Source organism: Neophocaena asiaeorientalis, unplaced genomic scaffold (genome assembly GCF_003031525.2).
Source record: "Neophocaena asiaeorientalis asiaeorientalis breed wild unplaced genomic scaffold, Neophocaena_asiaeorientalis_V1.1 scaffold258, whole genome shotgun sequence".
NCBI lineage: Eukaryota > Metazoa > Chordata > Mammalia > Artiodactyla > Phocoenidae > Neophocaena > Neophocaena asiaeorientalis.
In genome coordinates, this window is record NW_020172591.1 from 6,003,566 (window position 1) to 6,026,911 (window position 23,346).

Here is a 23,346-nt window from a genome sequence, read left to right on the forward strand (position 1 = left end):
CAATTCAGTGTTTTGCACAGTGAGATAATGCTATGCAGTGATTATCATGGACTGGTTTATTAACCCTGGTGCTATGATTGACAGATTAACCCAGTTCTTAGCTTTCCTGCAACAGTGTCCATCTGAATTGAAAGAGAAATGTATTAAAGAAGACAGTGTAGAGGAAAGCATTTAGGGAAGGTAGGTTTCTTTCCCAAAGGCAAAAAGTATTTGGAGGTTTTCAGTGAGGTATGAGAAGTGAACCATCATGGTAATCTTAATTCTCCACTAAAATGTTATTTTGAAAACAGATCTTTACAGTGCTTATTATAGATTTTTTTCCACCTCCATATGACTCATTGCCTTAAGGGGATTTGGAAATGGAAAGGACCATTAGCTCTTCTTCATCTTCTACCATTAACAGAGAAGTTCTTTCGTATGTCCTTAAGTAGCTCTCCTTTACATGATTCATAGCACTTCTTCCAAACCCTCAAAACTTCACAATACTCAGTATTGTAATAGAAAGTTAGGGTATAACTTTGAAGCCAGACTTCACAGTTTCTTTTAGCACTTACTGTGTAACCTCAGGCAGGTTATGTAACCTTTCTGTGGCTCAGTTTTCTCTACTTTAAGTTTTGACAGCAGAGTTTTTTGGACCAATTGATTGATACACTTAAAACAGACCTTGACATATAACGAGTACTCAATATATGCTACCTGCTATTAATATTTTTCTGACAAATACCCTACTTTTATCTATTAAATATCACTCATTAAAAACGACCTTATTGATTACTACACAGCTTACATAGGCCATCAAGCCTGAACACTCTCATATTCTCATTCTTCCTCTTTTCCTTCTAACTTAGACTCTACTATTCTTCCTTTTTATCTCCCATCCTAGGAATTATTTTTCTGCCAAAGAATGATAAATCCGGCTGTGCTCCAGAACCTGGTTAATTAATTATTCTCTCTCTTAAATATGCTCAACATTTCCTTCTAAAATGACCCTTTAATTCTGGCCCATAAATATGTCCAAATCTCTTATTTAAAAAAAAAATTCCATGGTACAGACACTTTGGATGACAGTTTCTTACAAAGCTAATCAGTCTTAAAAAATCGTCCAGCAATTGCACTCCTAGGTATTTTACCAAATGTGTTGAAAACTTACATCTACACAAAAACCTGCACACAAAATGTTTGTAGCATCTTTACTCATAATTGCCAAGTATTGGAAGCAACCAAGGTGTCCTTCAATAGATGAATGGATAGGGAATTCCCTGGCGGTTCAGTGGTTAGGACTCCATGCGTTCACTGCCAAGCACCCAGGTTTAAACCCTGGTGGGGTGACTAAGATCCCACAAGCCATGCAGCACGGCCAAAAATAAAAAGATGAATGGATAAATAAACTGTGGTACAGCCATACAAATGGAATATTACTTAGCAATAAAAATAAATAAGCTATCAAGTTACAAAAAGACATGAAGGAAACTTAAATGCTAAGTGAAAGAAGCCAGTCTGAAAAAACTACGTACTGTATTATTCCAACTATATTGCATTCTGGGAAAGGTAAAACTATAGAGACTGTGAAAAGATTAGTGGTTGCCAGGAGCTGGGGAGGAGCAGGGAGGAATTAGGTGGAGCAGAGAAAAATTTTAAAGCATGAAACTACTCTATATCATAATGATGGATAAATGACATTATTTGGAAAAACCTATACAACTCTACAACATAAAGAGTGAACACTAATGTAAACTATGGATTTAGTTAATAATGTATCAGATTGGCTCATCAATAATAACAAATGTACCATACCAACACAAGTTGTTAAAAGGAGAAATTGTGGGCTGGAAAAGAGAGAATATATGAGAACTGTCTGTGTATTCTTTCTTTAAACCACAACTGCCCTCAGAAATAAAGTCTATTAATAATTTTTTAAAAATCTTAAAGTTTATGTAAATTGTTTCACCGCAGCACCTAGGTTAGTATGGGTTTTATTAATAACTTGGAGAAGATGTGTATGTTTAGCAAGGGGCAGGAATCTTGGGGGCCATCTTAGAATTTTGCCTACCCCACTATCCTATCCTATGCTGTCACCTCCTAAAAACATCTTTGGTGACAAAAGACTAAAGTTGTCCCCTATACTTCCAAATTGGGCTCTTTTTTTCTCTTTCCATATGTTCATCTGAATTACTTTATCTACTTCCATGGTTTCACTATCTTTTATATAGTGTTAATCAATCTATCCTACCCCGTTAACCCTTCTGGGCTCCACATCCATATTTCTAGCTGCCTCCTGATGGTATCCATTGGAATTTCCAATAGCTACTCAAGGAAAACTAATTAATTCTTCCATACACACTCATAAAATAAGAACATGATTCTCCTTGCCAACTTTTACTCTCTTTGAATGAGATCATCATTACTCAGTTGCTCAAAATAGAAAATTTAGAGCTTCAGCTGATATTTACTGAAGGCTTAGTATAGATCAGGGACTCTCAAATTCTTTACAAGTATTAACATTAATCTTTACCACATCTCTATGGAGAAAGTATCAATACAATTACTAGAAAACCATGGTGAAGAACCTTTCCCAGGTTGTTATATCTAATACGAGGTAGGGCTAGAGTCAAAACTGTCTGGCTCTACACCTAAGCTTTTAACCACTGTGCTGTTTTTCTTTCCCCATGCCCACTTTGTTATCAAGTCCTATCTATTCTGCCTCTGCAAGTCCACTCAAACTCATCTCCTTATCTCTAGCTCTGTTGTCATGTCCTCAGTTCAGGATCTCATAGGATATTTTTCTAATCTCCAGACTTAGGTTCCCACATACAACTCTTGCCTATTTCAAATAACTTCTATATTCCAGTCATATCAGTCACTTTCGAATAGAAATGAAGTGTTTACTGCCCTGCTTAAAATCTTCCTATCCAAACTTTGTAGCCTGCCATACAAAATCTTCCTCCATCTGATTCTTGCCCACATTTTCTGCCTTGTCCCTTTGTTCACAAGTAAATTTGTATCATGTCTCCCATTGTACCCTTTTCTTTACCTATCTGTCTTCCCTTCAATACAGTGAGTTTCTTATGGGCAGGAATCTGTATAGATTAGTGCTTGGCATATAAAATAGACTCAGTAAATATGAATAAACTATTTAGAATCTATCTTTCTTTGTTTCAAGATTCATATTAAAAGATGACTTCAAGAGGAGCAAAACTGGAGTCAGCCTGTACTCAGAGCTTTAGCCCTGCCCTGGCAGCTTTGAGATCCTAGTCAGACAAGTCACATCATAATAATGCAGAAGCCCAAGACATTTAGCAACATGAGAAATGAGAAACAGCTCAAGAAAACCCAATGAAGATCCAAACTAAGAATGACATATTTCCCAATGATCAAATCTAAGTCTGGTACACTGAGACATATTACCTCTCTTAGGGTAGAATACCTCTGACGACATTAAGTAACATTGTGAGTGATGGCAGCTACAAGCGAGGCAGAAGAAATATTGAAAGTTAGGCTCAAAGATTGTGTATAAAGAATACCTTTGAGAAGTAACAAATGTGTGTAATTTCCCCTATGCTGTTCACATAGCAGACAGCACTAATCAATAACAGCAGTCTTTTCTTGAAGTACCTGGGCCTTATCTCCACAGTCTTTCTCAACAGCCAGGCCCTACCAATTGATCTGAGTTGGCATGAGAGAGAAAACCTATTTACCATATAGCCTATAAAAGAGAAGAGCTCTGTGATGAGAATCATAAGGACTTGCTTCTCCTTTGGGTCCTAACCATTAACCAGCTAGGAAGTCACTTCATAACCCTAGGCCTCATCACCCTTATCAGTACAATTTGGAAATAGGAGTGGACTGTCTCTAAGTTTCCTTTGTATGTCCTAGCCCTAGATATTTATAATCTTAAGCAATGGAAAGTATCTGTGAATAACTGAAAAAAACATGACTATCACATAATTCTAAGAAATGAACTTACTTATTGATGTTATAAAACGTCATTGTTATCTTTTTTCCTCCTCACAGAGCTGCTGAAACTAATTATAAGATTCTTTGTCCAATGGTTAAAAAGGAAAAAAAAAACTTTAAGAAATTAAACGAAGAATTTATTTCTGTGACTGAAAATACCAATACATACCATATAGTTGTCTCTATATGGTGTAGACACACATGTAGTTAATAGAAGATATTTCTATCTGTTGAGATTAGGCCCTGGGGTGTCTGATTCTCCATTTTGTGGATCACACCAGTACCTTTCCTCAAAATGGTGTATGACTATGTTCATTTGCAAGTATTTGGATCCACAGCAATGGTTTTCTACTCACACTGCTTCACTGTTGACCCCACCCCCTACTTGTTTTACTGCCAGATAAAACATCTAACAATAATCTACTTATAAACTATAGTACAGGGCTTTGACTATGACAACTCAAGTAAAATGGCAGATATCAATGGAATGAACATGAATATCAGTGTTCTTTCTCAAGTTGTAATTAACTGACACAACTGGTTAGTTTGGCAATATTTCTGCTTTGGCGAAACAAGCGTGGTTACTTTCTTGTGGTTACCCTTTTACAATAAATTCTCACATCAGAGAACTCTCAAGCTTTCTGTTTTGCCAAACTTGCTTCCTTCCTGGTTTAGACTTCTAATAATTTTCATGTGCTCCTTCTGCTGAATCCCGAGGGTGGACTCCTGACCTCCTTGCCGGAGGTACGAAGGATGCCAGGGTTATAGCGACTGCTCTGCGGTTCTCCAGAGCTCCTCCTCCCCGGAACGTGACAGTTCTTCAGCTGCCAAGGTTGGGAAGCAGGACAGGGGACACTCCTGGGGTGCAGCTCCGAGGGGAGGAAGCCGAATTCTGGGGGCTAAAGAGGCCACGCAGGGGACCTGCTGCGCGGTGCCGAGCTGGGACCCTTTTGGCCGTCCCACTGCTGCGCAACCTGACCCCTGTCCGGCGCGGGCCGCTGTCCACAGTGGGAGGTGCTGAAAGCAAGGAGAGGGCGCGGGGGCGGCGAGGCGGACAGCTTCTCCGAGCACCTCCGTCCTCGCTCCTCGGTTCCTCCAGCCCTCCCCTCCTCCCGCAGCCATGTTCCACGCGCGGGGAGGGGCTGGGGAAGGGGAGAGGGACGGGGGATCAGGGCGGAGAGCGTCTGCTCTGCCTCAGGGAAGGAGGGGATGAGAGTTGGGGAGAGCAGCGGGAGGAAGCGGCGGCGGCTAGCGAGGAGCCAGCGCTGGGTCCTGCAGTGGAACTCCCAGGAGCCACCATCATGGTGAAGAGGAAGAGCTCCGAGGGCCAAGAGCAAGACAGCGGCCGCGGCATCCCCTTGCCCATCCAGACCTTCCTGTGGCGGCAAACCAGGTGAGGGGCGCAGAGGGCGCACCGTGGGCCGCCCTGGGCTGGGAGCGCTCCTGGGGCCGCCTGGGTCGTCGTCGTCGCCGCTGCCGCTGCTGCCGAGGCCGCGCCACAGCCTGCAGCTCCCTCTCTGGGGCTGGAAATCGAGCCTTCTGCACCCGCGTAAAAACACGCATTTAAAAAATATTTCAGTGAAGTTTGACGGCTAGCAGGTTGGCAGCTGTAGAATAAATATATACATTATTTAGGGGGTGAGAGGGCAGAGAGCCTAGGGGAAGGGGGCGGGGAATTAGGGAAGATAATTATGACTGGTTGTGCTCCTGTGTCCAATTCCCCCTCCATCTCCTGCTGTAATTCCAGCCCGGTGACCTGTTGTTTTTCCAGCTCCTGTTTGTTGAATGTCTGCTATGCCCACTTGTTAACCATTTTTGCTCGGATTCAGCTAGTGTAATCTTCCTGGTTAAAGCCTCTGAGAAGAATCATTTTTAATAATTTTTTTTTTCTTGGAAAAACCTGAAACCGATTTCCATAAACAGGAAACAAGGTTTCCATTATTATCATTAATTATTATTATTTTAGAGATTTGTCAGATAAGAAATTAGATTCTGAAAATCATATGCCACAAACTGTGTTCAGTTTTCAGTTTTCAGTTTTTAAAATTACTCATTACAAATGAGTAATGCAACGCTTCTGACCATTGGTGATTTAGAATCCGATTAGGTAAGAAGTCTTCAGAATAAGACTGGATACAGAAAACGTAGAAATCCACAGCTTTTTCATGTATGTAATCACACACATAAAAGCAAATGTTGTCAGCTGTTTAATACCCGCCCTTTAGCAAGCCATAGGGAGGCGTGAAATTTGTTTCATAGCACTATGTCTTATTCGTTGAAAATATGTCATAAGGATGCTCTAATAATAATTTTACTTGTGTTTAAAACGATTATTTCTATTAATTTTTCAGTGCATTTTTGAGGCCTAAACTGGGGAAGCAATATGAAGCCTCTTGTGTGGTATGTGATTTTCACCATTTAATGACTATTTGCATATACTGTGTGGTAATTTGAAAGAAAGAATTTAAATTGTACTGTATATATTAATTCACTCAGCAAATATTATTGAGCACCTACTATGTGCCAGGCACAGTTCTAGATGATGAGATAGAGCAATAATCAAAACAAATATAGAGTTTGCATTCTACTGGGAGGGGGATAGGCCACTCATAAATGAGTAAAATATATAGCCAGCCAGGTGGTGATATGCGCTATGGAGAAAAATTAAGCAAGAAAGGGCATTAAGGAGCATTAGGGTGGAGGTTTCATGTTAGAAGTAGAGGATAGATAAGGTTTGCCTGCTAACGTGACCCTTGGACAAAGATTTGAAGGAAAGGAGGGAGAAATAGCTGAGGGCAGAGCAGAGGGAAAGCAAGTCTAAAGGCCCTAAGTGGGGAGGGGTAGAGCAGTAGAAGAGAGTGTGGAAAGATAACAGAATGAGGACAGGTATAATAAGTCAAATCCTTAATCAACAAAATCAAAACTGTTATATAGTGGAAGCTCATAAAATGAGAGCCTATGACCTACTCAAAGTAATATGCAATTCTGAACTTTTATGTCTTCCATTTTTTGTGCAAGTCTGAAATGGATGATATGAAATAATTATGAAAATAATGCTATTAATATTTATGCAAAATACAGTTCACTTGTCCTGAGATTCTAAGGGAATCCCATGACTTACAGATTGTCTTTTTACAAATTGAGAAGACACAAAAACGTGAAGCAAAATTAAAATGGGCTTTTCAAAGACTTCATTAAAACTTGGAGCTCACATAAAGGTCTTTACATTGCCTATATTATAACCTAAAAGTGGAAACCTACCCATTTGGATATTGCCATGATATTTGCAAATGACTTGATAGATGATAAATGACCTTCTAGTAAGGAGCTCTGAAATGTGTTAGGGCCACACACTATTATGGAGGCCAACTGGAAAGTCAAACACCTCTCCCCATACACACACATATGTGCACAGCACACGCTCAAATAAGAGTTTTTTTTGTTGCATTTCATGCCCTTCAGAATTGTCACAGATATTTTTTTAAATCTAACCAACTTTTAAATAAGGACCTTTTAATGGGATTTGTTGTACTTAGCTCAAGTTAAAGTAATTTGGCACCTGAAATCTCTGCGCCTTCCTCAAATCATGCTTACAGTTATACTAGCTTAAAATAACCCTGACTTTTCTGTTCTTGGCAAAGATATGTCTGACATTTTAATGTTGTCACACAATATCAAGTAAGTCCCATTCATAGATACAGATAGATAGAGAGTGATGTAAGTATAGAAAACAATTGCCAAGGTTTAAAATTACAGAAAGTTATATTAGTCACATTTAAGAAGAAAATGGCATTAAGTATCTAAAGCTTCCTGAGATTATAAAATATATAACTCATCCTCTGAAAGTATATTCATCAAGACTGTATAAATTCTTTATAATCTTTTAATGTCTAACATACTCACCCTTTACCTAATGAATACTTAGATCCCTGAGGGCTGAGGAATTTTAAAGTATTTGGACTGCCTTTATCTGGTTTCTTTAAGAAAACCCCAAAGACTACATCTCTGATTGAACTCCTTGCCAAACCTCAGCATGCCTTTCATTATGAAGGTGAATGTATTTTCTTTTCTTGAATCAAAGGTAAATAGCTTTCTTTGGAGAATCTCTGTATTAGGCCATATTTCTTCTCAGATATCCTAATAATTCCAATAACACAGCTTGAGCACTTGGGACTGGTATTCTGACCACTCGGGGAGAACACAGTTCTCTAGACCATTTGGGACATCAAGTAGCAAGCAGGTTCTTTTCATACAAGTCAAATGTTTATTAACTTTATTCTGATATTTGGTAGCTGCACTTTCCCCAACACCTTATAGTGATATCCTCCTCCACCTTCAAAGAGAAAAAACAACTCAGTAGGTCAACTTGTTCTGGGGCTTGGGGGTGGGGTGCTTCACTTGCTGAAAGTATCCCTGGCCAGGATAGAAGATTTAATAAACCACCAAAGCAAAAATGGCTTATTCCCTCCTCCCTCCCTCCTTTCTTCTTTCCCTCCTTTTCTCTCTTTATTCAACAGTTAGATGAACAATCTTTTTGGTTTTAGGCATTCTGTAAGGAGTGTCCTGTGCCACATCATTGCTAGGGACATGGAATAACTCAAAGACCCCAAAATCAGATCTCTTGAAACAGTTGGATCTTATTTAACACTTGTTGCCCATTCACATAAATTCTGTACCTCAAGACACTTTCACGAAAGACATTTCACCTTGGTCTGCAGTTGTGATAGCTCCTTTCAATGACCCAGGATCATTTTATAAAATATTACATCCAAAACCTTCATACAGCTAAATGTGTTGTTGTACTCTTTTTGACGGGAGCTTATTTTGATGGAAATAAAAATCATTTAATAATTCAAGCCATATACTTTGGATCAAAAACGTGAAAATGGGTAGACAATAGGAAATTATCACTGGCTCATTTCATGTCAACATATACAATGAAATGCAATGTGCGGGCACTCTAAAGAATTTGGTCTAGTGATACATATCTTTTTGGGTATACAGTACCGTGTTGTCTATTTTTTCACTCATCAGAATCTCTAATTTCTTATTTCACTTTTTTTTTTTTTGGTATCTACAGTCCTTTGAACGAGTGTTGGTAGAAAACAAGCTGCATGGCCTCTCTCCGGCCCTCTCTGAAGCCATCCAGAGCATTTCCAGATGGGAACTGGTACAAGCTGCTTTGCCTCATGTCCTGCACTGCACTGCAACCCTGCTGTCAAACAGAAACAAGCTAGGTTGGTGCTGCTACATTCCTTCTTCATGACATACCATTGTCCTCACTCATGATGACTCATCATAACACAATAACAACCTGTATAGCTGACTATTTTCCCAGGCACTGGGCACACATTCTCATTTAATTGTGACAAAATCTCCCTCACGTTGGTGTCATTGTTATCTCCATTTTACCCATGAGGGAACTAGCTGTCTTTGTTTTAACTTTTTAACTTTACAAGAATATGTGAATGTATTCTCCGTTTAAACATTAGAATGTTATAGAGAAGCTAAAGACTCTCTCTCACCTGTTCAAGATGAGTCCTAATCAGAGTTGTCCCTTTGTCCTTCCAACGCCTAAAGCAGCCACCTTCATGAGTTTGTCATATTCCCCTCCAGATCTTTTCCCAACTTCGTGGTATTATGTGTATGTGTGCATGCATGCACATACATATAATTTTTCTTGTTTAGATTATTTTGCAGATTGCTTTTCCCACATGGCATTATGTCCTAGCCATCTGCTCCAAGATCTTCTCCATCCAGTTCCTTCCCCTCATTTGGGTCTCTGCTCAAATGTTACCTTTATAGAGGGGCCTATCCTAATCACACTGTCTAAAATGGAGTAGCTGTTATCCTCAAAGCCCATACTCTTAACTACTATGCTGCTTATTTGGAAATATATGTGGGTATCTGACTGAAGAGATGTGATGCATGCAGTTTCTTTCCCTGTGTCGGCATATCATTCTGCAGGGATTGCAGCCAGTTAGAAAGTCCCAAAGCAAGAGTGAACCCTTTCAGCAGTGGCTGTAAGGGGTGTAGATAAATGCTAGTTTCTCGCAGGAAATCAAGCCACAGAACAAAGCAAGGATGTTCTTCCCACACCCAAGGTTGACACCCGTTGTTCTGGTCACAGAGTTTGCCTTAACCTAGCCGTGTCGTTGTCCCATGCAGGCCACCAGGATAAACTGGGTGTCGCTGAGACAAAGCTCCTTCATACCCTGCACTGGATGCTCCTGGAGGCCCCCCAGGACTGCAACAGCGAGCGTTTTGGGGGCACAGACCGAGGCTCCAGCTGGGGTGGCAGCAGCAGTGCTTTCATCCACCAGGTTGAAAACCAGGGCTCTCCAGGGCAGCCTTGCCAAAACAACTCCAATGATGAAGAAGAAAACAACCGATGGAAGATCTTCCAGAACTCCATGGCTACTGTGGAGCTCTTTGTGTTTCTGTTTGCTCCTCTGGTACACAGAATCAAGGTAAGCGGAAAGCTGGTGAGGGCTAAGGGGAACTAGAAGTCAGATGAGGGTTTGCTTCGAATGATATTTCTGTATTTGGCATCCATATCTTTGTATGATCTTATAGCAAGCCAAGACATGGAGAGCTTTGTTTTTATACTAAACTATTGAACGTTATTTCAAAACCACAGTTGTCCTACTCAAAAGTCTTTAGTGGTTCTCCATCTGCCCCAAGATAATACCCAATATATTAAACATGGCATATAGAGTCAACTGTGGTCTGGGGCATAAATCCTGTCTTAACTGATGAACTGCCGATCCCTGCTGGCCACCTCGTGATCCAGTTCTGGGAGCCCTGTGAACCATTCCCTGAATATGCCCTTGCTGTTTGCTCCACCCTCCTTTCCTTCCTCTGTTCCTTTCACGGTTCTTCAAACTTCAACTTTAGTGTCATCATTTCCATGAAGCTTTTCCTCTGACCTTTCCCATGTAGGTTTAGTCACCATCTCCTTTGTATTTCTACAGCATGTTGTAGCTACTTCTATTATAATGCAAGATCTGGAACAGTTTTTACTGTGGACTTTTTGATATTTTGGTATACAATCTAAGAATTGCTTTTCAAAATACTTTTAAATGCATAAAGTACAAAACATAGTATTACATGGAAACAAATTGTATTAAAATACAATTATATACATGTACTCCTTGGATCTGAAAGAGACAATATTATTTTAAATCATAGTGCTACCACTTTCTAGCTGTGTCATCTTGTTGATATTACTTAACCTCTTGGATCCTCCATTGCATAAAATCGTGGATATTCAAACACAGGGTGAATATATATGGAGACATAATGCATGGAAAGTACGTAGAAAAAAAAATCAAGCACATGGAAAGAAATCAAGAACTATTTTTTACTTCTGTGAATGAATAAATTACAATATTCCATCTAAGTGCTCTGATAAGAGATAAGAAGGAATTAATATGCTGAACTGTTCTTTAATAGAATATTAGGATCTTAATCTGATTGACTCTGTGCCATGGCTGGTAGGACTAGAATTGAAACTACCTGTAAATCCCCAAAATGCTTCACATGCACTGGCCACATTGGCTATCAGAATTACCAAAAGATATTAAATGTTGTTAAATTAAATTGATGCTTTAAAAGCATTACACTTTCTATTTTTAGAAGTCTTTGATAAAGGTTACACTTAATGGAAAGCATTACTTTAACTGAGACGGTCCCCCTGACCTGTGGGATGAGACGGTCCCCCTGACCTGTGGGATCTGCAGGATCTGCCTCGTGCCCCACTACCTGGCCTCATCTCCCTCCATCTCACTGGCCTCTCTCTTGTTCACTAAGTTGCAGGCTCCCCAGAGACTTATCCTCAAACTCAACACATTTGTTTTTGCTTTCAGGACTTTGCACTGGTTTTTCCTTCTATCTGAAACATTTACTACCACCTTCCACCCTAGATTTTCACATGGCCATGTTCTTTTCATCAATTTACTCACAACTCAAATGTTACCAACTCAAAGTATTTCCCTGGTTACTTTAGTGCCACTAGGACATGACTCTACATTTTTTGTTGTTTCCTTCTTAGCACCTATCAGTACCTGAAATTATTTTATGTGTTTGTTTACATGTTTGTTGCCCATCAACCCCACCAGAACAGAGGTTCTCCAGCAAAGGGACACTGCCTGTCCAGGTCACAACTCTATCTGATAGTGTCTAGAATAGTGTCTGGCATATATGAGGCAATCAATAAATATGAATGACTGTCACTAAATAAACCCAAGTTATTATCAAGCTGATCCAGATGCTAAAAGTAGCAATTATACGTAGGTACATAGTCCCCAAAACAGAAAGGGCAAGAAAGAAAGCTCCTTAAAAAAAAAAAAAAGATAGCCTATAACATGTCTATTTGTAGAGAGAGATCCTCTGGATTAAAAAATATGGAAGGGGCTTCCCTGGTGGTGCAGTGGTTGAGTCCGCCTGCCGATGCAGGGGGCACGGGTTCGTGCCCCGGTCCGGGAAGATCCCACATGCCGCAGAGCGGCTGGGCCCGTGAGCCATGGCCGCTGAGCCTGCGCGTCCGGAGCCTGTGCTCCACAACGGGAGAGGCCACAACAGTGAGAGGCCCGTGTACTGCAAAAAAAAAAAAAAAAAATGTGGAAGTATAGGAGTGGCTGGAATGGCTATAATTTTATTTGAAAACATGTTGAGAGTCCAAGATTTGGAAACAGGCCTGTGTTAGAATTCAGTGCTTGCTGCTTCCTATTCTATGTAGGAAAGACATCGAGCAATTAACTTCTCTAAGCCTCAGTTTTCTCAAGTATAAATTGAACATAAGAATAATTTTATGGAGCATTGTGAGGATTAAGCAAATTAAAGTGCTCAACCTGACACACAAAAAGGCATTAACAAATGGTAGTTTTTAGTGTTGGCATTTTATTGCTATTGACATTATGAATTATTAGTAGAAGGGGAGCCAGATCTTTCTTCAGGGGAGACCACACAGATAGTGAGGAAAGCTGGCTCAACGTCCCCAAGTTTTACCTATGGCCTGGGATTGGAGTATTTATAAGGAAGTAAAACAATGCCTATGAAACACTGCACGGCGATTAATACATAGTTTTGTAACAATTACTGTTGGCTATTATAACTAGCATTATTGTTTTATCATTTTATTATTGCTATAAGAGAAATATTGTTCTAGATGCCATAGGGAACAAAAAATATTAATGAGTCAATACATTTCACCACAACGCTTTTTCCCTCTGAGCAAGGGCTTTGCTTCTATCAGTGTAGTGAGGAATGAACAATCCCTTGGTCAGGGTTTCTCAGTCTTGGCACCGTTGGCATTTGGGGCCAGATAATTCTTTGTCCTGTGCTTTGTAGGATATTTACTGACATCTCTGGCTTCTACCCACTAGATGCCAGTAGTACCTCCTTCCTCCGAACTGTTACAACCACAAATGATTCTAGACATTGCCAGATGTCCTTAAGGGGTGGGGAGGGGTGAGAATTGCCCCTGATTGAGATCCAATGACCTAGATCTTTTGTTTGCCTGCCAGTTATCAGGCCTTACCTACCTTCTCTGTACTGTACCCATGTCAACTCCTCACCAGCACCTTTAATGGCCTTTTCTCCCTATTCTTCCTTTGCATTTGTCCTTCAGAACTCCAGCCCCAGATCAAGACCGAAAGCCACCTTTTCTATCCCAGCCCCAGAGATCTGCATGCTCCTGGGGTAAAACCAGACAACAGTCCAGCCTGTTGTTTCTGCGAATTGTGGTCTCAAGCTCCGTGTGCTGCCCCACTTGTCATGATTCCCTCGAGTCCCCACTCTGTGCTCACATAGACAATGTTTTATGTTGAGGCTCTTATAGGACATAGTACTGCAGGAGGCATGAAGGGCTGAAATCCAGTCTAGGCATGAGCCTGTGCCTCCACTTCCACACCTCCTCAATCCCTTCCACTTGCTCTGCTTTCCTCTATTAGGTAACAGAAGTGCTCACATGTCATTTCTCATTTTTACAAACACCCACAGGAAGGTGGATATCTTTGTCTTCATTTTACCAAAGAGGAAACTGAGGTCCAGAGAGGTAATAATCAAGCTCATTGAAGTAACCGAGGTGGGATTCAAACCCAATTCCATCTGACTTTGTACAAAACTATACTGTTTCTTTTGTTTCTGTGCTGGAACTCTTCTCATCAAGGTCATGAACGACCTTGAGCTATTGAACCTAATATTTATTTTGCTGTCTTCATTTCACTAAAATTTAGCTGCATTTGAACTTACAATCCTTTCTTCTTGAAGTTTTTTATTCCTTTGGTAGCACCACACTCTGCTAGTTCTCCTTGCATCCCTGGCTATCTGCTCTATCTCCTTTGAGAGCGCATCTTCTTTGCCTGCCCCTCTAACATTGTGGTTCTCCAGAGATGCAGCCTAGACCCTTTGCACTTCTCACTTTGTCTTCTCTTTGGAGACCTCCCCTCCTGCTTCATTTACCATTTGTGTCCTAATAGGCTGAGGTCACCTAATTTTATATGTCTGAAGTAGTCTCCTTTCCTAAACTCTAGACCAACTTGTCAACTAGCTTCTCCAGATAGATAATCTAAGGGCATTTCAGATTTCCCCTGGAGTGAGCCATTGTCCTGATGTTCTGTATTTCAGGTGATGGACCCATTCATATAAACTCAAAACCTAGGCACTTCCTTTGATTACTCCTTCATCCTTACCTACACATTCCACTAATCACAGAGTTCTACTCATTTTGTCTCTTAAATATTTCTCAAATTTACCTAATTTTCTTCATCCCAATTATCCTCCTTAACCCAAGATTTCATCATCCATTGCTTGGGCCTCTTACCTGGGCCACTTTCTAACTGAATTTACAGTCTCCTGGCTTGTCTCATAAAATCCAACCTCAACACCAAAGTGATCTCTCTAAAATGCAGCTCTGAACATATCACTAACATACTTAAAGTAATTTGTTGATTTCTCATTATACAGAGGATGAAACTCTAGCTCTCCAGTGTGGTAACTGAGACCTCCATGACCTGCGTGGTTACCTCTCCTGCCTATGAGCTCCAAATGCTTGGAGTCTCCCTAAGAACGTAACATGCTTTGTTCCAGGCCTATTTCATGCCGGTCATGTCACCTGGAATACCCTCCTACCCTACCCTTCTGCCTAGAAAATTCTTACTCATCATTTATGGCTTCATTCAAGATCTATCCTCCCTCCTTCTCTATCTCTATAATATATTAGACATATTATTATTATTATTTTTAGCTTCTTATTATCATTATCTCTTTATCTGTCAATCTCTTCTACTAGATTCCAGATGGTTTGAGAATAGGAATTATCATTGTATATTGGGTAGCTAATGTAGTGTCTGTGTTTTGTAGGCATTTAATTGATATTTATTGAATGAGTTAGTTTACTAATTAGCAAATAATCTAAGTGACTCATCCTTTTGTAAGACAGTGTATAATTCAATGCATTTTTATGCTTTTACTTTATAACTAGCTCAAATATTTTACATTGAAATCAATAATCTGAAAATTCTGTCAAATATATTATTAAATGATGAACATTTGTTACAACTAAGGAATCTACTTTAAGTGTGCTGCCAACATTTTCTTGATTTGATCCTAATCACTTATTCCTTCCGTAAATATTTATTGAGTGCCTACTACATGCTAGGCATTGTTCAGAGTGCTGGAGAAACAGCAGGGGATAAAACAAAATCCAAGCCCTCAAGGAGATTTTTATAAAATTCGTAGGTCTGAAGTAAACAACTTTAAAACAGAATTTAAAATAATAGCTGTTTAAGTAGATGTCTCTAAGCTACTAGTAAACACATTTAGAATTGCTTCATGTTATCGTGGAAGCAGCCTTTCATTGCAAGCAACATTGTGGAAATGTTGATTCTTTGAATTTTTACACCTTCTGGTTTTTCTCAGAACCTTTCTAGACCACCCACCCCACAGCTGTTTGAATGATAGAGTACCTTCTCCAACTACAGAGTTTCTGTTCATGTGTGCATATGTGTATATATCACACTGGGTGACCCATGAAAGGGGATTCTATAAGAGGACTTAGTGACCCAGAGTTTATACATTCAGCCAACTTAAGAGGACTTACAAAGGAGCATAGCAACATAAGAACTGGCGATCAGTTCTGCAGGTGTTCAGGTCTAAAGAATGATCAGATTTATTTGGTGTTATTTGGAGACTGTAACATATGCTCAATTAATCAACAATTATGTATTGATGTTCAAGGAAAAATGCACAGAAGGAGATCTCAACTTGTCTTCAAGAAATATACAGTCTAGTTGGGGGTATATCAAACAAAACAAAATGATGACAGTAACTGTCACTGAGTGGATAGAGCAGAGGTTCAAGGCCAGGATGTCAGTTTAAGAGAGCCCACTTCCTGCTGCAATGTCCATTGGAGTTTTATTTGTGCCAAGATTACTCAGAAGAAATGTGGAAAAGGACCAATCTCTGAAACTAAGAAATTGTCAAAACCAGATCAATTGTGATTTAGCATTCTGCATTTCTGGAGACAAATCTGATCTACTTTGCGCATGGTTAATTCCCTGATTGCTGGATCACACATGATACCATGCAGACTTCCCCATGTCCATTTCAAGGGAAAGGGGTTGCTTTCCCCTTAACTTTGGATCTGTCTAGTTGTTTACTCAGTATATCTAGTTGAATGTCTAACAGGCCTCTCAAACTTAACATGTCTAAAACTAGGCTCCTGATATCCCCAAACCTGTTCCTCCTTTATCTTGCCCATGTTTATCAGTGGCAAAGCCAAAAAATCTTTGACATCTCATTTTCCTACACTCTACCTCTAGTCAATTAACAAATTCTATAAACTGTATCTTCAAAATGTATCCAGAATCTACAGCTTCTCATTTTGCCCTCTACTAATACCCTAGTCTAATGATCTTTTACCTAGTTGATAATAATAGCTCCCTAGTCTCTTTCCTCCCTTGCCCTTTCTCAAACTATTCTCAATAGCCTGAGTGATCCTCAGAACATACATCGAGTCATGTCATTCCACTATTCAAAACCCTCCAGTGACTTCTCATGTTACTCAGTAATTGAAGTCCTTGCTATGACTATCAGGCCCTATATTATTTGGAATTCAAAAACGTCTCCAATCTTATTTTTTTCTACTCTTCTGTCATTCGCTTGACTCCAGGCCCGCAGTCTCTTGGCTGTTTCTTGACACACAAGATATACTTAGGACCTTTGCACTTGCTGATCCCTTTTCACAAAATGCTTTTCCTGGAAATATCTACTTGGCAGCTCCTTCATTTCATTCAGATCCTTATTCAAAAGTCACCTGCACAAGAAGGGCTTCCCTGGCCTTCCTGTCTAAAACACCAGCACCTTGTCTGACACTTCCCTTTCCCTGCTTTACTTCTCCTTTGCACTGGAGAACAGGGATTTTTGTGTGCTTTGTTCATTGTTGTATCCCAGAATCTAGAATAGGACCAGGTACACAGTAGGTGGTCTATAAATATTTGTAGAATGAAAGTGGCGTGAATTTGAACAAATGCTTTTCCAATACTGGCACTAGATGCTTTTCCATCATGGGTACTTCTGTGGTGCCAGGATCTTGGCCTATAGCTTACGGAAGAGTCCCCTCTTTACCAACGTGGAGATTTATTCAGGGATTTCATCTAGCCTTTCCAGTTGAAGCTTCCTTTGAGCTACATTGATTCACCATTTGCAGAATAAATGTTTTTTCCTTTTTTTTCAATTTCTTTCCAGCTCTCCTCCTTCTAGATCGGTGATTTTCAACCATAGCTACACATGAGAGTCACCAGGGGCAACTCAAGAAAACCTCACAGCAATTCTAATTTAATTGGTCTGGTTAGGGGAGGAAGTGGGGCCTGGGCCTCCTAGGTTTTAAAAGCTCCCCAGGTGATTATAATATACAAGCCAGGTTGCACATCACCACCCTGTGAATTCCTGGTTTCAGTTATGTTCATTAATCTGCAATCACTGTCTCTGCTTCCATCTCTACATTGTTTTGAGAGGCTGAGTTGTTGAAAATGTAACCTCAGAATGTCATACATTTGTACTTATACAATTGCATTTTAAACATCTCAGCCACTCAAAATGATGTAATGATGAAGCAGAGAATGTACTCCCTGGAGGAGACCTCCAGTTGTAGATAACCGAATGAGTATGGGTTGTAAAGTAGGTACAGTTCAGCAAGTACTTATCACGCACCCAATTCCTACTGCTGTATTTATCATTGGGATGATGACAGGGGCTGTGGCTACATCGCTGCCCTCAGGGAATTAAAGATTGTTGAGAAGGCAACGGTATGAAATACCATGCTAAGAAGGGTCTAACTATATGTTCCTGATTCCATGAAATGCAAGAACAAGAGATAGTCTGGAGAATAGAAAGTCAAAATAGCATCTGAGGATATTGCCTTATGAGGGAGAAAGAAGGACAATTAAATCATTAAGAGGAATAATAACAATAACCACAAGTAAAGAGATCTGCCAAGACCCTTGAAATAAAAAGGCCTCAGTCATTGCTAACAGAAAACAGTAATTGTGTGTTTCATGCTCTGCCCCAAGCTGCATCTTCATTAATTATTCATTTTGCCTAAAGCAGACCACCGTGATTTCTATCGTAGTTATGATAATTTAAGGCTATTGGTTTACCCTAGAAACACTCATCAGAGTGAAGAAGGAAGGTCTTGAAGATCAGCCTGCTTTGAAAATAATCGTGTGAATGATGTTCTTTTTTTATACAATTTTAGAAGGTTACTTTCCATTTATAGTTATTACAAAATATTGGCTATATTCCCCATGTTGTACAATACATCCTTGAGCCTATCTTACACCCAGTAGTTTGTGCCACAAACTATTGGGTGAATGATGTTAACCGTTGCATTGACTGGTCCCTTCAGCCAGTTCTTGGATATAGATCTTCTCTTCTCCCAGGAATCTGACCTCACGTTCCGACTGGCGAGTGGGCTTGTTATATGGCAGCCCATGTGGGAGCACAGACAGCCCGAAGTCTCTGGCTTCACAGCACTGGTGAAGCCCATCAGGAACATCATTACAGGTTTGTGACTCAGGCGCCCAGTGGGACAGTGTCAGCATACGTAGGAGTGAGGGCGATGGGATGATTTGCTCTTAAGAAACCAAGAGGAAGACAACTTCCGGGAGTTATCTAGGTGCCCCAGGTACAGGGCTCATTTACATGATGAGAAACTCTAAACCAGGAGCACATGCTGCTGAGTTGTGTGACTTTGGCTAAGTCATTTAAACTTCCTGTGCCTGTGTTTCCTCATCTGTAAAATAGGGTAGGGGTCAAAACACAGCATTACAAGTACTTCCAGGGTTGTCATGAGGAATAAATGAGTTAATATATGTAACATTACTTAGAAGAATGCCAGGCACATAGTAAGTGAGTAAGTGGTAGCCATTATTATTTCATCATTATGGTAGATGGAGTAGCAGCTCCTTAACCATCTCGCCTTAGTGGGTTGTTTTTGGTTTTTTTTAATCAAGGCATTTAACTACAGGAATGGTCCAATGCAATAGTTCTACTGTCGAATTGTAGAAAGAGTACAACATGATAGCTTGAAAAGTGCCTGAAAAGTTCATGCTCCACCCCAGATCTATCTCTTACCATGTATGTAACCTCACCTCCCTGAGCATTTCTATTTCTTTAAAATGGAGATAAAAATACCACCTTATATGGCTTCATAGCGAGGAGTCAATAAAAATACATATAAAGTGCCCATTTTATAGAGAGTGCTTAATTACATACTTCTATTCCCAGCCCAACTTTTAGCATCAATAACAAAATTTAAAAAGAGATAAATTGGGAAATCTACAGAAGTGTGTGTGTGTGTGTATACACACTGAAGTATATACAGAAGTATATATATGTATACATATATATATATATAGTTTATAAGGTTTTTCTGCAGACAGTGGAGGATTATGAATGGAAAAGAGCTTTGTAAAGGGAAGGAAACCATAAACAAGTTCTTACATGCTTTATTTTCCCCTATAACTTAACACAAACTTGCAAGGTTCATAGCATGTTAAGGGATTTTGTAAACTGAGGAGTTGCATATTATTCATATATGTGATAAGATGCTTATAGTGACAAATCATGCTTATTATAGCCATTCAAAAGATGAAAATTTTCATACAGTAAAAGTAATCCCTCAATTTACATGTATATAATCCGTTAACTATTGAAATAAATTGTAAATTAAAGAGCAACAGTCTATCATAATATTCAGATATCAAGGAACTAAGTAAAGATGCCATAGTCAGAAGTGACCTACTTCAGAATCCATGGATGGAATGAGGTTAACACTTGTATAAAAACTAAGGAATCATGTCCCTCCATGAAAGCACCTGAGCTATTCACTTCCTCGCTCCCTGTGCTTCTCAGTGATATTCACAGCGGGTTCCTTACCCGCTGCTTGATGCCTCTGGACTTGAAATGGTGTCCACTGAGGGAAAATTAAACTTAGCATGGCCAGAAGAAAAACAATGGCACATGAGTGGCACTCCTCTGATCTCTTGCTTTGTGATTTGGTAAATCACTTTGCCTCTCAGCACCAAAATATTCCAATTCAAATGGGACCTGTCGTTTTGGCTTCCCATTGATCCTCCGGTAAAGATGTGACTGGTTTGAATCGTACCTCAGGGGCAGCTTAATGTGTTCAATAAAGCACCTGGAGCCAGGTAGCCTAGGCTGGAACATTTTTCTAAGGGTCAGTGACCTTGGGCAAGTTAAATTCCCTGTTTCTTAGTATCTTCATCTGTAAAATGGGTCTGGAAGTATACCATAAGTTATTACAGGGTTATTGTAAGTGTTGAATCAGTTGATATATGTAAAACGCTTAGAACAGGACTTGACAGATATTAGGTACTATGTAGATGTTAACTGTTATAATTTTTAGTATGGCCAATTTTTAGCACCTTAACTTATTGAGTCATACTGAATAAATGAAGAAATCTATATTGATATCCTAGAAATGCTAAGATTTTTGAATAGGTTATGTGATTTCTCTTACAACATATGCTGTTAAATGTCTTCTTTCAAGGTTTTAATGATCTATTAAAATAGGTTTTTGATTTGAAAGTGGAATGAACTTAGGAAGTAAAATACCTTATATAACATATAAACTTATAAAATTTGTGGTGGGATTTCATCCATCTTTGCAGCTAAGAGAAGCTCTCCCATCAACAGTCAAAGTCAGACCTGTGAATCACCAAATCAAGACACAAGACACCGAGAGGTGAGTATATTATAATCATGAGAAGAAGGGTGGTCATTCCTTGAACGTAGTGTAGTGTGAAGGGTAAGACTTGACCAGTGCTGTATCTCAATGGCTAGCATGTAACAATAAATGTTAGTTATCATTATTCATCCTGCATTAACTCAAGTATCATCTTGTTCTCAATTATTGAATCTCCTAATATTTGCTAGGCAAACCTAATATAGGTACAATAGTACTGCAGCAGTGGGGAAGGAAAGGAGGTTTAAGATACAGCATCCTTTAAGGAAAGTAAAGTTTAATGAGGAATCAAGACCAATCCACATAAAACAGAAGATGCGTAATAAAACAGAATATAATTTCATGTAAACTCACCATGCACTATTTGATTCAGAAGAGAAATGAAGACCAGGGTAGTTCAAAGCCACATAGAAATGTATACTGTCATTAACTTAATACGTGTTAGATGACCTGCTTTCACTTCCAGTTCAGCATGTGGAAAATACACTTTACTGCTTTCCATCAAAATTGGATCCTCTTTCCAGCTCATGCATTATTGCCAGGAGTAGCATCATCCTTTTCACCATCGAAACTAGAAATTTTGGAGTCCTAGTATATCTCTTACTGAGCAATTGCTAAGTATAGACACTGTGATTTATATGCTGTATTTCATCTCTTCTAAGATGTACATTGTTTTCACGTTTAACATATTTGAAATCTAGTGTTTTTCATGATCTTTGGCCTCTTACCATCTCCCCGCCTGGTAGAAGTCTTGATATGATTGTCATTCTTGCAGCATAAATTTGGTCATTTTCAGCATCCAGGTTTGCAGAATCAGGGTCAGTGGCTTAGAAGAGTATGTCAGAGGGGATAGTGAAGCACTCTTTTAAGAAATAACACTCTTGACACAGAGGAAGTTATTCTATGGAAAAATATATATCAACAGCTCTGAGTTGAAATTGCTAAATGTGAAGATTTTAGGAATACCTACACAAATTTATTTCACTTATTTTTTACATATACATGGGATTGATATATAATCAAAAGCTCTGCATAAATAAGGCTAAGGTCGACCTTTTTAATAAGTATAAAATAAAAAAGTTCTCACTGATAAGAAGTGTCCTAATTTAATTAACAGAAATTTTTTCTTAATCATACATAAAATAATGGTGCATCTTATAACTTGAAGACATCTTAGATATAATGAAATACATAAATCCCACATTTCAGTCTCTTTAATCCTTTCCATTTGATTTCTTGAGTCATACCGTTTTCTTTTCATCCTGTTGCTCAGGTGTGCACTGCTACCCCGCTAAATCCAGGTCCTCGTAACTAGATTGCAGCTGGAGCCACAGATTGGATTTTCTACCTCTAGCCTCTCCTGTTTCACATAAATATCAATTCATAATGCCTGACTAATCTTCCTAATGCATCATTTTTTTAATTAACTCATCACTTCCACAGAGGCTCATTATATACAAGGTGCCATCCTTTTATTATATCCCTTCCTCCTTAGGAACCTTTAGTGGATCCCATCAGCCATCACCTCAAGACCACACTCCTATCCCTGGCTCTCTGTGCATTCCACCGCTTGACATCATCCTTCTTAAGTGACCCTGATTATCCCTTCAGTTAGTTAAGCACTGCTCCCAGGGGGCAGAGCATGCAGTTTTAGTCTCTGGGTCTTCCCTCAGACTGTTTCCTCCTCCCTGTTGTCTACGTAAATTGTATCTTTCTTTTAGGGACGAATTTAGATCTTGACTCCCCATGAACTCTTGTCTAATTACTCTAAATCTACACTGTCCAATATGGTAGCCACCAGGCCCATTTGGCTACTGAGCACTTGAAATATGATTAGTTTGAATTGATTGAATAGTCTGAATTGGTGTTAAGTATAAAATGTATACCCGATATTGAAAACTTAGTATAAAAAATGTAAAAACTTATTGGTAACACTTATATTGATGACATGTTGAAATGAAAATTTGGGATTAAACAGACTATACTATAAAAATTTTAATTTTGCCTATTTCTTTTTACTACTTTAAAAATTAGGTGTGTGTCTCCTATACGTGGCTTGCATTATACTTCTATCAGATGTGCTGCTGTAACCTGTATTTACCTCTCTTAAAACTAAACTGTAA

At 39.3% G+C, this 23,346-nt stretch overlaps 1 protein-coding gene across 2 annotated transcripts in view; it reads left to right on the top strand.

The window, feature by feature from the left end:
- Positions 1-5,255: 5,255 nt before the first annotated feature.
- The window catches only part of UNC80 (unc-80 subunit of NALCN channel complex), a 230,563-nt gene continuing 212,472 nt past the window's right edge, over positions 5,256-23,346 (top strand). For both annotated transcript variants that reach the window (XM_024738362.1, XM_024738363.1), the window contains exons 1-6: positions 5,256-5,347; positions 6,306-6,354; positions 9,035-9,191; positions 10,123-10,424; positions 18,897-19,020; positions 21,150-21,223. In XM_024738362.1, coding sequence (XP_024594130.1) covers positions 5,256-5,347; positions 6,306-6,354; positions 9,035-9,191; positions 10,123-10,424; positions 18,897-19,020; positions 21,150-21,223 — 798 coding nt within the window. The remainder of the gene's footprint in view (positions 5,348-6,305; positions 6,355-9,034; positions 9,192-10,122; positions 10,425-18,896; positions 19,021-21,149; positions 21,224-23,346) is intronic.